At 35.2% G+C, this 17,685-nt stretch overlaps 1 protein-coding gene and 2 long non-coding RNA genes across 3 annotated transcripts; 2 read left to right on the top strand and 1 right to left on the bottom strand.

Moving 5' to 3' along the window:
* Positions 1-779: 779 nt before the first annotated feature.
* On the bottom strand, positions 780-2,760 carry LOC11432177 (60S ribosomal protein L6-3). The gene is given in 5 exon segments (XM_024773555.2): positions 780-1,128; positions 1,220-1,269; positions 1,272-1,400; positions 1,940-2,046; positions 2,426-2,760. Coding segments are annotated over 5 exon segments (702 nt in total). The 5' UTR covers positions 2,686-2,760; the 3' UTR covers positions 780-972.
* Positions 2,761-13,146: 10,386 nt separating this feature from the next.
* LOC120577722 (uncharacterized) lies at positions 13,147-14,486 on the top strand. The gene is made up of 3 exons (XR_005643676.1): positions 13,147-13,638; positions 13,724-13,818; positions 13,921-14,486. It is a non-coding gene; the product is annotated as an uncharacterized lncRNA (long non-coding RNA).
* Positions 14,487-14,756: 270 nt separating this feature from the next.
* LOC120577721 (uncharacterized) lies at positions 14,757-16,890 on the top strand. Its single transcript, XR_005643675.1, has 4 exons — positions 14,757-14,910; positions 15,053-15,197; positions 15,350-15,478; positions 16,374-16,890. It is a non-coding gene; the product is annotated as an uncharacterized lncRNA (long non-coding RNA).
* The last annotated feature ends 795 nt before the right edge of the window (positions 16,891-17,685 follow it).

Raw genomic sequence — 17,685 nt, 5'->3', positions numbered from 1 at the left:
ACCAGGTATGTTCCACAAACCAGGGTAAAAACTTCAAATGTTTTCCCAATTTCCATGAATTCAATTGCTGTATTTGTGGGATTTCAGATTAAAGGACATAACACTTTTTGATAAAAACTTGATGCTGACTTGATACAAAAAACTAAACACGAATCTCTATTTTATAGGATACAGAGACTCATTTCAAAAAAAGTTCAAAAAGCATACGGAAACTCAATCATATAATAGGGAAATCGAGAAACAGTTAATAATAATATTATTAATAATAACAATAATAATTTGAGAAAACAAATTCCTTCATTCTAGTTCAATCTAACATTACATTCTTGTCCATATGCTTTTCAAAAAATTAATGCCTAGCTTTGGCACGATCATAAAAAAATTAATGTCAATATGTATTACATGTTGACAGCAAACGGTAAGATACATACAATTTCATAAGCCAACGGCCAAGAAAATTTGCTCCAACTCGCTCACAGTAGGAGACCTATTAAGGTCTCCAACCCTAAAACTGAGTATATATCAGTATTTCACGGTTAAAACATATTGTATACTACAGTTAAAACTTCTGTTTAACACTTTGATCATTTTTTCAACGGGTACACATAATACATGAAACCTGAAGTACTTTGATCATTTTTTCACGGTTAAAACATATTCCATCTCCCATTAAGAATTTCTTTCAGTTTCATCAAGACACTGCCTTGGGGGCAGGGAATATAAGTATCATTTTTGCTAAGAAAAAGGAACATTCTATCTTTCTGTCTCCAAAATTTTCCTTTGGCATGCTCAAGTGAAACCTCACAATAACTAAAATTCATAAAATCAACAAAAACGTTCACAATAGCAAAATTGCAGGAAGGAATATCTCCAGCAGAATTCCATATTACAGTTAAGAAAGTGCAACTATCTGAACCAAGTTCCATTAAAAAAATTATAAAATGCAAGCATAGCATCCCTCTTTCCTCCAAACTAGAAGACGAGTTCGTGTGGCTTCACACCTGCCTTGAGAGAAAACCTGGCACCAAGATAAGTCTTCAAGTCTGGAACGCTCTCAATAGCTTTTATCAATGCAGCGTCCACTGTTTTCTGGTCATCTTTCTTCTGCTGAGGTAACGCCTTTTTCTCCTGCAATCAAAAATAAAAAAACAGATCAGCCAACAGAAGCAATGAGCATAACAAGACAAAACGTCAACAAATATTTAGATTGAAAACTCACCTCCTTGTCTGACTCAAAGAATTCGCCTTCTCCCTTGCTCTTCTTTTTGGGGCTTCCTTTGAAAAGTACTTGTCATCAAGGTTATCCACATTAACACCGGAGATATCGACTTTGGTTGATGTACCAATCACATAGGCCTGATTCACACGTCTCAAAGGAACTCCGTTGATCTTGAAGGGACCTGAGATGCAAAGTAAGAAAAACAAGTGAAGAGAAGCCAAGACACAGAAGACTAGTGGTGCCTGTTAAAAAAAAAGACACCATGATATTCAATGTTGAAATCACTTGGACACTTGCTATGCAAAATCAGAAGTATGCCCTAGAAGAACATATTCAAATATGACTAATGACTATTGGAGTCAACTAATGGAAAGACAACACAACAAATGACATTGTTGACTATGAGTTAAAACATGAATGAGTCTATCTGTATTGACTATCAGAGCTTATCTACTGACATAAGTTTTGGGATAACTTTTAAAACAGTTGGTAACAATTTTCTTACAAAGTAACATTATTTTATCTTTTGCATAAAAATAGCTTATGCAAGCTTATACATAAGCGATTATCATGATAAGCACTTGTAATATAAGCTGCATATCAAAACAGGCCCTTATATCTTAAACAAAATCACAAATTTAATTGATAGACAAAATCAACAAATCAGCTACATGAAAACTTATCAATCAAGAGCAACAAAACCAAAAGTATCAAAGTTACCAGTTACAAGAAGCAATCCAGAAGGAAGCTGCTTCAAAAACACCACCCTCTTGCCCTTAAATCTACCAGCAAGAAGAATCAGCACTGTGCCGGGAGTGATGCTTGCCCTGAAGACAAAAAAGACCAAAAAAATAAATAAATTAAATAAATCAAAATACAAATATTGAAATCATGTAATCTCAATGAACTAAAACTTATTTAAAAAAAGTGGTTAATTTTATCATTTTACATATATTAATGCATCAGTAATTACAATAAACTAAAACTTATTCCATATCCCAAATAATAGCAAATCAAAATCATACTAAAATCGTGTTCAAAGGATTCACCTAAAATAAACAATAATTATAATAAAGTATAACTTCCAAATTAACACAAACAACACTATGAAAATAAATCGAAATAACATGAGATAAAAAGCACAAAATCTAATAAATTTAAAAATGATAAGAATAACTGAAAGAGAGATTCACAGTGAAAACTAACCTGAGCTTAGTCTGCTTAGGCTTGTGCTTGTTACGAAGAGGTTTTTTCACATCATCAGCAGGATAAAATTTTGGTGGTTTTTCAGCAGCAGTTTCGGGCTTAGGTTTAGGATCATGACGAGGGAAAACGCCACCGTTTTTTGCCTTAATAGCCCAGATACCTTTCTTGTGATACATCTGCGACTTTGAGAACTTTCCAATTCCTCTGATCAAATCAGGGTTGCGGCTAACCCTAGGTGCTCTCTCCTTCGTCGGCGCCATTGCTGCTACGAAATGCAAACCCTAGTTTTTTCTGTCTGTGTGCAAATGAGAGAGAGGAAGATAGTGTCTGTGTTCTGTGGAAATAAATCTATGTAATGTTATGGACCCGGGTCGTTTAAACCGAAACTTTGCATTTGGCCCGTGGCCCATTTTCAAGGGACTGCATATGTTATTTTACCATTATTCTATTATACAAACGATTTTATTATTGTAAATTTATGTTTGTAAAGAAATGTTTTATTATATATCTTTTATACAATATAATATAGTATGTGGAAGTATTTGCTATGGTTTTATTTTTATATCATTTTTACCCTTTATCATAAACGATTTTTTTTTTTTTGTTACAGAAGCAAAATTACAAACAGAAGAAACAAGAAAACAAAAGACAGAAGACAGAAACTAGGCCCTAGAGAAGAGAGTGCCCGAAGCGTCGATCCTAATTAGAGTTGGGAGGTCGTCTGGAGGCGAATGATGCACCGTGAAAACATTTTCAGTGGATGCTCCCAATTTGGCTAAAAAAATAAGCATAATAGTTACCCTCTCTTAGTGTATGATGAAGATAAAAATTGCGGTTACCAAGCAGGTCCTTAATATCTTGAAGAAGGACGACATATATATATATGAAACTTCAGAGTGTTTACCGTGATGAGCTTTATGGAGAGAAGGGAGTTTGAATAACAAACTAGGTCATCTAATCCCATGTCAATGGCCAAACGCAATCCATGGTAAATGCGGTGAGCTCCGCTAAGAGGATGTCAGTGGAATTAGAGATGTGTCCAGAGAAACCGGCGAGGAAAAAACCATGAGTGTTTCGAATGATACCACCGAAGCCAGCTCGAATAGGAGTTCCTAAGCAACTGCCGTCTGCATTGAGGATTGTACCTAAGTGGTTATGACAGTTCCATTTAACAAATCGCTCCGGCTGAGGAATTCTCCCACTTCGCTGAAAACTCTTAATATTCCTATCTGCTGAATTTTGAATGTTATTGGTAATGCGGAACAAGGACCATGTTTCATTATTGAGACACATCAAATTACGATGCCGCCAAACCCACCAAAGAGCGGCAAGGAAATACGAGCTGCGAGGGCCAGTAGCAGCAACATTTATCCAACTGTGAGCATTTTGACCAGAGAAAAAATGAGTGTCTGTAAACTCCATTTTGTGCCAAACATTTTTAGAGAAACAACAGTCCCGGAAACAATGCAGAATAGTTTCGTCCTCCTCCCCACAACGCGAGCAGGTTGCTGCAGTTGCCATATTTCTATGGTGGAGCATCGTCAGCGTAGGCACAACGTTATGGCAGATTAACCAAATTAGAAGTTTGTATTTTTCTGGTGCTTATAACCTCCAAATCTAGGACCAAGATCGGTGGGGAGTGGTGTCATCAGGCGTAACTTTGAGAGAGAGCAGCCAGTCATAGCCAGTTTTGGTTGTGTAGTTGCCATTTTTATTCGTAGCCCAGATAAAAGAGTCTTCAATTGCGGCGTTGAATCGGAAGTGGGTGGAGTTGATGAAGTCTTCAATTTCAGGAGGAAGATTGGTGTAAAGCTGCTGAGTATGAAGATCATCAACGGAGAAAACATCTTTTACCGTAAGTTGGAGATCATGGATGTCGATAATGGGAGCATGATTACCAATCGGACCATGATTACTTCAATGGCTGTACCAGAAGGAAGAAGAACTTGAACCTGCGCGCCAAGAATAACCTTGTTTGATAATATTTTTAGCACGGATGATAGAGGACCAAGAGGGAGAGCTGTTAGATTGAATTGATGCTTGAAGGAAATCCCGCCCCCTTAGTATTTATTGGATAGAAGATTCACCCATAATTTGTTTGTTGACTGGACCATGTCCCAAACCAGCTTTCCAAGGAGACTAGTGTTAGTTTCTCTAGCCGTACGGATGCCCAAACCACCAAGATGCTTAGGGGTAGTAACCTTTTGCCAATTCATGATGAGTCAATAATTATCTATTTTAGTATAATATTTAGTTTCGTTTTAATTATATTTTAATATTATTTCCTTTTTGAGCTATTTTACTTCAATTGCATATTATTATATTTCAAGAACGAATATTTGATGGATTGAGTCTTGGAGCAAAAGAAAGGGGTTTGGGAGCTGATTCGGTGCGAAAATACGAAGATTCGGAGACAAAAATACATCTCCCTCAAGTCAGAAGCTTGGCATGGCCCGTGCGAGGCTTGGCACGTCCATGCCACCTCCCATAACTACTTTTGCTTAGATTTTAAGCTACTCTATTTTAGTTTTACCATAAAGCCCTTTGCTTGTGGAACATTCTAGTGATGTAATTGCTTAGATTCTAAGTCGAATGTAAACTATAAATAGAGTAGCTAGTCATCACAAATATTCATATTTTCTTTGGAATTCAATAAGTGGCAATTGTCTTTCTAATAAAAGTTATTTTCTTTTCATTTACTTTCTTGTTATTTACTTTTATGCTTTCTCTCTTCTTCTCCATGTCTACGATGAACATGAGTGAGTAGACTTCTTCTTGTCTTGGGATTATTGGATAAGTCTAAATGACATAATCCTAATCAAACCAAATTTTAAACCTTAATCTTATGTAACCCTAATCTCTAATCTAAATTCACCGCTTTAACATGAATTAATCATTATCAAACTGTGGAAACGAAAGTGGAGGGTTTGATAATTGTTAATCCATCATCTCAAATATCAATTTATAAAACGAAAGTGGAGCTTTGATATTCGAACAAGTGAATTTAGACAAAGATTGTAAAGGCAGCGAAATAGTCTTTACAATTTTTGAGACATATAGTTTCGAACTTCAAGGATTCTAATTGTGATCAAGTCAGCGAAATATGCTTAGTTGCAACTTAGAACTAAAATCTAATAGTAATCAAGTCAGCGAAATAGGCTTGGTTGCTAGAGGAACAAAAGAGAAATTGTCTTTAGAAGTTAGGTCTAACATAAGGTTATAAGTTTAATAACTTGGTTTGCGAAGGACTTGTCAGTTAGATGAACCAATAATCCCAAGGCTCCTTTTATTTATATTATCTTTTCAACCGTTTGAAAACCCCAACTTTACATCTTGATTCTCTTCTAATCACCAACAAAAGTTAATTGAATTAAACAATTCCCTGTCGGAACGATACTCTTATTTTACTACTTCGATAATACCGTGCACTTGCGATTTTATCCCATCAATTCACTAAATTGATACCTTTGTTGTTGGTATACTTCCAAATAAAGTCACGGGTTGTTTTGTCAATACTATCATAAATACTTTGAGGCATCCAATTAATTTGCATGTAGTATGAAAGAATAGAAGATAAGACTGAAGAATCTAGAGTCAATCTTTATGGTTTATTGAGAAGTTTATTTTTCCAAGAAGCGAGTCTTGAATGCATTTTTGCAATGATGAAGAAGAAATCACTCCTTTTTGACCGCCCTTTAATGATGGGGAAGCCGAGATACCTATGGAGGGAAGTAGTGCCCCAGATACCTGAAATAGATGTAAGGCTAGTAATTTTCTGCTGAGGAGTACCTGTGGAATAAAAAGCACGAGACTTGGAAAGATTGATCTTCAAACCCGAAGCCTTGCTGAATCTATCGAATAAATCAGCAACAAAACGAATTTGAGCATTTCAAGCCTTAATAAAAAGGAGAACATCATCCACTAAGAGAAGGTGGGATATTTGAGGCCCTGTATTTGTTATTTGGATAGGCTCCCGTTCACCTTGGAGAACCAGCGTGCTTATGGCAACCGAGAGCTTTTCCATACAAAGAATAAATAAATATAGAGATAGCAGGTCACCTTGACGAAGATCGTGGGAAGGCTTGAAAGGAGACAATCTGTTGCCATTCCAAAGGATAGAGAAGGTGGGTGAGGTAACACAATGCATGATGAGCTTGATGGTGATGTCTGGAAAACCGAAATCTTTCAAGCAATGATGGAGAAATTCCCAGTTGACATTATCAAAAGCTTTTTCTAGATCCATTTTGAAAGCAACACAACCTTTTTTCTTTTTTGATTTTCTCATGTGATGGACAATTTCCTGCAAAATAATAGAATTATCAGAAGTTCCCCTACCAGGCAGGAAGCTGCTTTGATAGGGGCCAATAATATTATTAAGAATCGGTCTCAATCTGTGAACCAAAACTTAGGTGATAATTTTGTAAACAATGTTGCACAGACTTATAGGTCTGAAATCTTTGTATCGGTTAGGAGTGTCAATCTTTGGAATGAGTGCAATGAGAGTATTTGAAATCTCTGGATCAAAATGACCATTTTGGAAGGCTGAATGAACCAAACAAAAGATGTCATCTCCAACTATATGCAGTATTGCTTGAAAAAATACAATGGAAACCATCAAGGTCCGGCGCTTTGTAGGGTTGCATGGAGTTAAGGGCAGTGAAGACTTCGGTTTTAATGATGGGACAAGTGAGGGAGATCTTGCTTGGTTCATCAATGGTGGGGTGTAGGCCGTAGTTAAAGGTGCGGTTTTGGTGTGGTTGAGAGTTAGCCAAAAGGTTCTTGAATTTTTTTTGAGCTTTCGCTTGGAGAATGGTGTCATCAGAAGACCAGGTGCCATTAGGGAGTTGTAGTCTATGAATTATATTATTCTTTCTTCTAATGATGGTTTGGGCATGAAAGAAGGATGTGTTTTTATCTCCAAATTTGATCCACTTCTCGCGGAATTTTCGGTACCAAAGCATTTCTTCTTGAAAGAGTATGCGATTATACTCATTTTGAAGTTCTTTTTCAAGAAGGGTGTGATGCACTGAATCGACGCGCTCCAGGTAATTCTGAACACCCTTGAGTCTGTTTTCCACATTCTTCTTTCTCTGAAAAATGTTTCTGAAGATTTCTTTATTGAAGATAATAGTTATCTTTGACTTTTTTTAATGCGACGATGGTGTTGTGGTTGGAGGAGTTCCAGGATTGGCTAACCAACTCGGCGTAGTCATTGTGATCAATCCAGGCAGCCTCAAAACGGAAGGGTCTGGGGCCCCTAGCCAAAGGAAGACCGCCAAATCGGAGGAGAAGGGGGTTATGATCAGAATGTAGCTTGCAGAGGACTTCAACAAATGCTTCCGGGAAAGTAATGCGCCAATCAACATTAGCAAGACTTCTATCAAGTGTTTTAGACAGAATACGAATGCCATTTTGATTTCGGTGCCAAGTAAAGCGACCACCTGTTGTTGAAAGATCAAGAAGGTTGCAATTGTCCATAAAGTTTGATAAGAGGGCCACTCTATTATGATGAAAGATGCCACTTCTTTGTTCACTAGGAATGAGAGTTTCATTAAAATCACCAATAAGCATCCACGGGCTAGTAATGTTGTGGCTGATGTTAGTCAGGTGGGTCCATAGGTTAGGGCGCATGGTGTGATTGGGGCTAGCATAGACACAGGTGCAGGTGGTGTAGGCATTTCCCCTTTGGATAGAGAAGGTTGTGGAATATTGATTGTGATGAAGGACGGTTGAGGAAGTAGTAGTAGCAGCTTGTTTAAGGAGCCAAATACCTCCTGATTGGCCAATGACTTCAATGATGTGAGCAGGGGTATAACATAAGTTATTCCAAAAAAAGAAAGATGAGCATAAGGTGTGTGAGTCTCAAGGATGGCTAGATAAGTGGGGCTATACTTTCTAATCAGTTCTTTCAAATGTCTTTTTAAATTGCTATTTTGAGCCCCTCTAATATTCCAAGAGAGGATTGTTGTATTTAGGAGAGCTTCCATAACAACAACATAAGAAAGAAAGTACCATTGAGATAGACATCTAAGTGACCATGTCCTCATCACTATGATTGGATGAGTTTAGGTTATCAGTGTTGTCACGACAATCTTCATGCATATCTCCATTTTTTTCAAGAACTTGCATGTTAGCTTCTGCATGATCGGTTAGTTGATGATTAGTCTAGGAAGTTTGAAAAGGTTTAGAATAAGGGATGGCAGAATTGTTAATATCATCATGTTGGGGGTTATTTTTATCTTGCTGGTCTTGTGAGTGGGGTGGGGTCGCACAAGTGTTGACTTGAATTAATGAAAAAGCTTTGGTCTTAGAATTTGATGCAAATGGCATAGCAGAATTTAAGGTTTGGTCAAAGAGTTTTGTGTTGGCTTTTGTCAGGTGTGGGCCATGCTGGTCGGTTGGGAGAGAGAGAATGGGACCAGTGCTACTTTTGATGTTGGGGAAATTAAGGCTATTGTCAAAGGGATCATCTTCTTGGCGCCGTCTTTTAGTCTCCATGTGACTTTTGATCACACGTGGGGCTGAATTGAATAAAGGTTTGGGAATATTTTTATTGGTGGCATAATTAGGTTTTACTTGGTGGGCCAGCTGGGACAAAGGTTGAAATCTCTTACTTTTGTTGTGAACGTTTTTGGAATTTTGTGTGGGGCCAGACTGAGACTTTTTCTTCCTAGTAACAAGCATCCAATCACCATAAAACTCATTTATTTCCTCATCATTGCTAATAATATTTTCCAAATCAGTTGGAGAATCATTTTGATTTAACATTAAATTCTTACCGTTGGGTGGAAACCGGTGGGTGACTACTTCCTTGGGTGGCGGCGGCTTGGTGCAATGTGGTGGATTTTTGTGAGCAATTTCTTCTCAGGTGCCCGCAGCAGCCACAATTAGTACATATCAGATGAAGCCATTCGTATTGAATTTTGTACCAATGTCCGTTAACCCATATTTTCCCAACCACCGGAGCAGTGAGATCAATTTCGACACAAACTCTTGCAAATTTTCCTCTTTCTACGTTCAGAGTGTTAGTATCCACTTTTATCGGACGGCCGATTGCAGAAGCCATAGCCAGAAGAAAATTTTCATCATAATAAACAAGATTTAGACCAGGAAAACGTACCCATACCACAGTTCTTTCCACTTTTGCATTTGGTGAGGCGAATTCCGGGGACCAATGTGCTACTACCATGCAATGGTCGAAAATCATCCATGGACCTCCTGTAATGACTTTTTCTTTGTCTGATGTCTGATCGAACTTAACCATATAGAAGCCATTGTCATTATCCATGATCTCAAAGCCGCCTTGGGTTTTCCAAACTTTGTGAAGACGCTCTTTCATGGTGTTATAGCCAAGGTTTTTCCTTAGTAATTTCACGACTAAAGCATCCTTCCAAGGGGTGCAGAGTTCTTGGAAGATTTGGGGTTCAAGATAAACTTTGGGTAGGAGACGGTTTCCATTTTCGAGCTCAATACAGACGAGTTTTTGTTCAATCATATCATGTTTTTCTCGGATAGGGAGTTCTTAGGAGGATCCCAAGAGTTTATCTCGGAATGATAGCTTAGGGGTAGATGGATCGGGAGGCTTTTTCCTGTGTTGAAGGTTAGGTTCGTTTAGAGCGGAGAAGACAAAATCAGTGCTCATTGCACTCCTTCTTGGAAATATGATAGCGTTCACTCAGAAAACTAATTATAAAACGATTTTATTTATAATTTAACCATTTTTTATTTAATTTAATTAAGTAATTATCTCTTTTTTTACGGGAAGTAATTAGCTTTTTTAAATATGCATACATTTTGTCCATGTGAGTTTACCTCAATTGATAATGACACGCCAAAAAATATATGTAATGTCTGGGGTTCGAACTCCGACACTACAAAAAAAAAAAACTTCATACATTTATATTAAAAAAACACTAGGTTTTAGTGTGACATTGTTTCTTCTAATTTTACTATTTGCATGGATTTTTTTTTTTTTGAGTTTTATCATTTTTTATCAATCAAATAACATAATTTTGTAAATAATCGAATAAATTTTACATTTTCTTTTTTTCTTTTTGTCAATTTTTTTACATCTTTCATGGATACTAGTTATTAAAAATAAAAGTTTTGACGCCAGTTATTACAAACCTACTTTTTTTAAATTCATATGAGATTATGAGTATATTAAAAAGGTCAATGATTGTCTCAAATTTTACTCATATTAGTCTTATGCAGAGTACAAACCAATTTTGATAATAATATTTAAGACTAACCTGATAGTGAGAAGTTAAATATGAGAACTAAATTGATAGTAAAATGACATAGAGTGGTTAAATATACGGGTAAACACATTCATTTAATTGTGATAAGTGTTTTTAAAATACTGATTATTATATGAAGGAGCCGTTGAAAAGTGACTTAAGTTAGATACGGTTGTTTACTAAAGATTTGAACAAAGTTAATGTTTTTTTTTTTTTTGTCAAGTAGTCTAATGGTTAGAGCTCGCACAATTAAATTGTGGAGAAGTGGAGTGTCTAGGGTTCGAACCCCAGCCACTGCATATAATATGCAATATCCCTACCAACTGAGTTAAGCTCACGAGAATGATTTTTTTTTTTTGTTACAAAGCTAAATGAAAAAGGCAAACAAACAAAAAGAAAAAGAAAAAAAAAAAAGAACATAGAATTAAACTCTCATAAAAAGGTTTCAACAACATCACATCACATAATAGGAAGAAGATCCATCGAAGGAGAATCATGATAAAGAAGTTTAGAATTTGATGAAGCACCAAACTTAACTACTTAGTCTGAACATTAATTCTTAAACTATCACTGTTTTTTAAACGGTTAAAACCAACCACAAGGTTCATAAATTATAGAAAATACATCATCAATTTAATTTCTAAACCATCATGAAAAACAACCAATTTTATAATTTGACAGCCTGAATATCTCGATGAGAGTGTAGTTTTAAAGACTTTTTTTTGAAGAAAAGTTTTAAAGACTTTTTAATTGATTTTAAACTATTTTATTTCTTGTAACAAAAAAAGAAACTATTTTATTTCTTAAATAAATTATGACATTGGTAAAAAAAAAAAAAAAGACAAAAGGTAATGATCAATATATCCGCTTGAAGAATCGAACAAATGACCGTATTCTCCAATTCTTCTTCAAATCCAAAGCAAAAATAAGCAATTACCACTTGGCTACAAACTTATTTCAGAAGAAAACGTTTTTTTAAATTATTAAACCCTAATTTAAACAATAAAATAGATAACCGATTTTATCATAATTTACTTTAGCTCATAGTAATAGTTTATCAAATAAATAAGAGTACATGCGAGTAAACTCGTTTTTGTAATCTTGAATTATAAATTTTTAAGAGTTTAAGAGTTAACTCGAGAGTTTTGACAACATTGATTTCTTCGTATAGAATTTGTACGGGTGTTACAAGGCGTAAGATTAGCCATTTCTTGTTTTAATTTTGCTCTAAGTTATTTCATATCTATCATGTGATTCTATTAATAATGCAACCTATTTTCCCTTGCTAATGTTGTAGAGAATGTTGCTGCTCCATCAACTACTTGCTTAACCATAGGTAGAATGGAAGAACTGCCGAAAAACCAGGAAGGTTCATTTCTTGACACCAACAAAAGTTTGCAAGTTATTGATAACTCCCTAGAAATCAGCCTAAACGTGGGCTTCAAAAGCGACAATGTTCCAACATCTGAAATTCCAATGCATGAATAAGAGTTGACAAATTCTGCAGATAGTCCCACATTGGCTAATTTTTTGCTGCAAGATGATACTGAAGAGAAAAATGTAAATACCTGATTTTTTTTCTTCTGAATAAGCAAAACATTGTATTAATATTTAATAACTAAATATCCTGTCATCACCACAGTCCACAAGTAGTCCTAAGAAAGGAAAGTTACAGTTTGATTACATAAATCAGTCACATTGCTGCACACTGATAAACTTCTGCACCCAGCACCTCACACTACACTTATACCAAATTCAATTGCACCACTCCAAGCCAAAAAACTTCTGCGGTGTGTAGCAGAACAGAACCAACCAAGTATGCTCACTTCTTTCTCAATCAAAGAATTGTATCCACATAGATGCATCTTATGAATAATCACAATGACACAACTTGTTGTATTAAATATATTCAAGCCATCACAGACAATTGAATTCATTACATACCCAGACCTATTTACCACAACCATTTTCTTGGTATCCCAACACAGTCTCTGTGACTGGGCTCTATCAAAACAATATGCAGAATTATTCTCCAATTTTGTGCCCAAATAATCTCCAACATCCTACTAGAATATATGCCACGCCACAACATCAGCACGCATTCACGCCCAAAGCACCAACTCTAGATTATAGCTCAGCTTTGTTCCAGCTGCTATCCGCCAAAGAAATTATAATTCTCAGCTGCTCTCTCAACCAACTCGAAGCTTTATCTTTTCTTCTACCTCAAAATAAGCACTACCCTGACATGTGTAAATATATGTTATTATGATTTGTCATCTTTTTCACTTCTCTGATTTGTGTTTCTGATTGTGTAGTTGATTTGTGTTGGGATATAGAATAATGGCTAATTAGAGTAGTTAATCTAGTTAAGAGTTGTTATAGTCAGTCAGTTAGTTATTCGGATTGGTTAGAGAGTATGTGTATAAATAGGAGAACACAAAGGTTAGATATTGTAAAGGGGAAACCCTTGGAGGAGAGATTATCTCCCATTCTTTCCTATTTCTTAGTAAAAGTGTTCTTTCTATTCCATTCAATTGTTGGGTTCTTAACAATACATCATTTTATTTGCAATCTTTCTCAGAATGCTAACGGGAGAAAAAAACCTCTAAAGAAGCATAAAAGATCTCCTATTGTTGGTGTGGAGGATAAAGGTAGTAAAACCTCAAGGCAGCCGAGAAAACAAGCAGTTCGTGAACTGTCTAAAAACCCATTTAACAAGGCTGTTGAGGTTGATGATGTCCTCGACCCTCCTTATGAGTTTGATGGAGATGTACTTGAAGAAAACGATGATGAGGACGAAGTGGATTATTCATTCAATATGAAAAGAGCATCGACGAGTTCAAAGAAGAAATCAGTGGCTAAAACTGGAAAAACTTATAAAAAAACGCAAAAAGGCTAATGATGATTTAGAAAAGGGTACTGAAGAACCTCCTAAAAAGTTCCCGCATTCATCTCGGCGAAGAAAAAGATGTGGTAAACTTATCAGGCATTTTTTTAACTGTTGTCCATGATTATTATATTTTACATACTTATTCTGAAAGTATTTTCATTTTCATAGTGGACAAGGCTCTGCTGGAAGATGATTATCTTGATCATCGAACATTACCTCTTCGAGATATTATTAGACGTGGAGAATGTAGGGAGCGATCGGCAGTGAGCATTCTCAACTATAATTAGCGTGTTACATTGCTAGCATTTGACATTGGGCATTATGAGTTAAATTTCACCAACTGTTCCATTTGTTTCTCTATGTAGAAAAAGGAGGCAATTAATTCTAAAACATCTTCCACCAATCAAAGGTACACTACGTCACTGCCCTTCGGTTAGATTTAAGTTAGACAATCGCAGAAATGCCACATTTATTTTCTGGTCAATGTTTACCTTTTTTAATCTGAAAGTATATAGCAAATTAGTGCATATCACTGTACACATCTTGTTTACTACAATTCGATGTGATCCTTACAGTCTCATGCTATTGAATTAAGAAATATCTGAAAATATTGTGAAACTTTTCTTAATAAAGCGAATTTTTTTTTAATTATTCTTTTTTGTGAAACCACCATATGGCATACCACATCTTTCATTCAGTGATTCTGTGAAGTCTTTTGACCTGATGGATTGCCATGTTGTCAAGAAGTGCACTATTTTCATCCTTGACAAAATTGGTTCAGGCGGATTGAGGCATGGAGCATGATAGATGTGACAGTATGGAAATATAATTACTTAGTAAAATTTATACAACCATCTTCTATTTAGTCCCAAGTTAGGAACTATTGTACAGCTATTATAACTGTGATAACTGATTCTTTTAGTTAGTTAGTTAGTTGCAGCAGCCACTCTTGTATAAATATTAACCTCTATCTGAATCATTCCATGAACAACATAACATTTTGTTACTGACCGACTCTCATTTTCTCTAAAACTCAGAAACCCATGTCCTTTTCCCAGCAGTCTATGACGAGAGTTAGCGAGTAAAATGTTAGGGATATAGATAGAATGTCCTTCTATTTTTGGTATGCATCAAGGCACTACGTGCATTCAGACCACAGCTCCCTCTCCTCAGTATTATTGAACAAAAAGGAAAAGTGAAAACATTATTTAGAAGAGGAGTTTTATGGTTCCGATGATGGTTTTAGAGCAAATGAAAATATTACATCAACCGCCCCTTTATATAATCATCAATCTTTCAAGGACAAGACACCTAGGGCAAAATGGTCGAAACAAGATACTGAACTGTTCTATGAGGTATTTTCATAACTCTTACAATATCTTGCATAATTATTTCTTGAATGATGGTAGATGCATCAATTTTTGGTTTTAGAGAAGGGGAGATGGGAGGAAGGGCTTTTATTTTTCAATAAATTAACTATTCATTTTTTAAACACAGGCTGTTAGTTGTTGCAATGATTTTTCGATGATACAACTGCTTTTCCCTGGTAAAACTCGTCGTCAAATTATGTTGAAGTACAAGAAAGAAGAGCGGCAACATCCTTTACAGTGGTTATACGATGCTTTGAACAATCATGCAGCAGGTTAAACTCTTTTTACTTTTATGGGTTGTTCATGGTCAGAGTGTTTGCTACATGGGGAAATATAAATTTAGAATGGTTTATCGTTCTTAATATACTTCTTGGCAAGGGAATAAAATTATGCTGAATCAAATCTATAATCTTCTCTCTTGTAGTACCTTTTTATAAATCGGTGATGGAGAAACAGAAACAAACTTCTAATAAGGCAGAACAAGATACCGCTAGAGATGCCTCCAAATTTCATGCCAGGGGAGGTGGTTGAAGACCCGACACATGGAACTAATGTATGCACTTTTTGCTAGTTTGGTTTTATTTTTTTTATGCCACTATTTTTTTGATGCACATGGTTTATGATAATTTTATTATAAATGTAATATTTATCAAAGAAATAATCTTATTGCTTGCTATATTGTCAATGGCGGAACTTAGCGATACAATCACGGCAAAGTAGTGCGGAATTGAGTTGTGACCATCCCGACGCTGATGTAGCGCCATGCACGTTTTGCCTTTCTGAACGTTCGTTTTCGTCCAGTTGTTTTTATTTGTGTATTTGCTATTTGTGTTAATGTTCAGAAATTCTGCAAGAGAGGGAAAGGGAAATGCACAGGAAAGAAAAACCAGTGTAGTAATGAGAATACATAAATGAAAATTATGCCAATTCTTGCTTGAGATGTTATTTCCTTCCACTCCTTCCAGAAGTCTCTCATACTCTATGTAATGTAGTAGAGGGATAAGAGACAATATTCTAAATTTACTATCCTTTCTATGTGATAGGACGTTATGCCTTTCCTAACATAACCCTACCTAGCAAATAATGACGATTATAGTTGCCAACCCTTTCCCTCCTGATTTATAGACTAAGGATATATTTGATTAAGGGCCCGTTTGGATTAGCTTATTTTAGAGCTTATATAAAACAGCTTATGCAAATAAATAAGTTTTTAAATATTATTTATAAGTTTTTAAGGTAGTTTATGAAAAAATAGTTTATGAAGATATGATTTTCGTTAGTGAGAACTTATAAATTAAAATAAAAACTTATTTATTTACATAAGCTATTTTTCATAATCTCAAACTAAACGGGGCCTTATCCATGCATTTTTAGCTTTTTGAAGTCTAATGTTTCTTATCCCATAATTGACCTTGCTAATTTTCAAAACTCTTGTTATCTGAATGCAGGAAAAGGTTGCAACAGCTGAGCAGGACCACATAGAAGTTGTTGAAGATCGGGAAGATCCCATGGAAAATCAAATTCCGGAGCAATCTGATGATAGTGATGATGAGTTACAAAGATGGTCTCAGTATCGAAGTGCTATTTAGTAATACGAAAGATAGCCGACAATTTTGATCTCATTTTTTAAATTAAAGTTTATGCAATATTTTAGTTTTTCACCATTTGATTTGTGAAATCACTTGAATTGCCAAATTCTAATTTCATACTAGGATTAAAGTTTTACTGGCTGGAATTAATCAATCTCTATTGGCAAGCGGGTTTCAAAAAGATGTTATTTTTTCAGACTCTTTGCATTTGGTGCAGTTGGTGCTGATAGATTTTATCAACCTTTTACTGCCTATTTGTGACCTTTTGGCGAGATATTGAAATGTTTTCTTGCTAAGGAAACAAATGTACAATATTCTACTTAGGCCGAGAATAAATGGTGTTGAACTTATAATCGTCTTTGTTTATGAACCACCGTCTTATCTTTCCTCCGATATTTCTGAGGTATCCACAATAAATAAGTACAAATTTTCCTCCGATATACTTGTGGATACCTCAGAAATATCCTTTTTGAGGGACTAGTTTTTTCCTCGTTTACCAAAAAAATAGTATTTTTTATTTTCTTTTATGTATATGAGTATATGGAGGGCTGGGGTGGGGACTCATATATCAACCTCAACGAAAAACAAGTGCAAATTTTGGTGAGAGTTGGAGTAGGGGGCAAAACCTACCTTGACTTGTACAGTTGTCATACCTAAATTGATGTAACAAATGAATCATCAAATTTTTTTTTTATAGCATGATTTATTTAAAAAGATATTTATTTTCGCATTTTTTTAAATAATTATTTTCACATTCTTGTCATCATTGTATATTTATATATTATAATAATAAACTATAATAATAAACAAATCGGAAAACCACATAATAAAATTCAGCAAGAACACCTCTCAATATTAAGTTGTTTCGGCAAGACATAAATTGATAGTACCAGTAGTTATGCATGGTCTAATTGAGGCAATAGAAGCTTTTTCATTTAATGTCTATGTGAATATTTACACATGGAAGGGTCCATGTATCATATTCTTTTTAAAGTACATCAACAACAACAGTGAAAAGAATCGGTCATTATAAATCATTCATTTTAGAAATTAATTGAAATAGCAATATTTTTAAGACATTTAACATATTTTAATTTATTTAACGTGAAAATTAATTGAAGTATCAATATTATGGATAATTTATTTATTAGAAAATGGATTAGTAAAAAAA

The sequence above is a fragment of the Medicago truncatula genome, chromosome 8, assembly GCF_003473485.1.
Source record: "Medicago truncatula cultivar Jemalong A17 chromosome 8, MtrunA17r5.0-ANR, whole genome shotgun sequence".
Taxonomy (NCBI): domain Eukaryota; kingdom Viridiplantae; phylum Streptophyta; class Magnoliopsida; order Fabales; family Fabaceae; genus Medicago; species Medicago truncatula.
The sequence above is the reverse complement of the archived record's forward strand: the minus strand, read 5'-3'. Positions and strand labels throughout refer to the sequence as shown.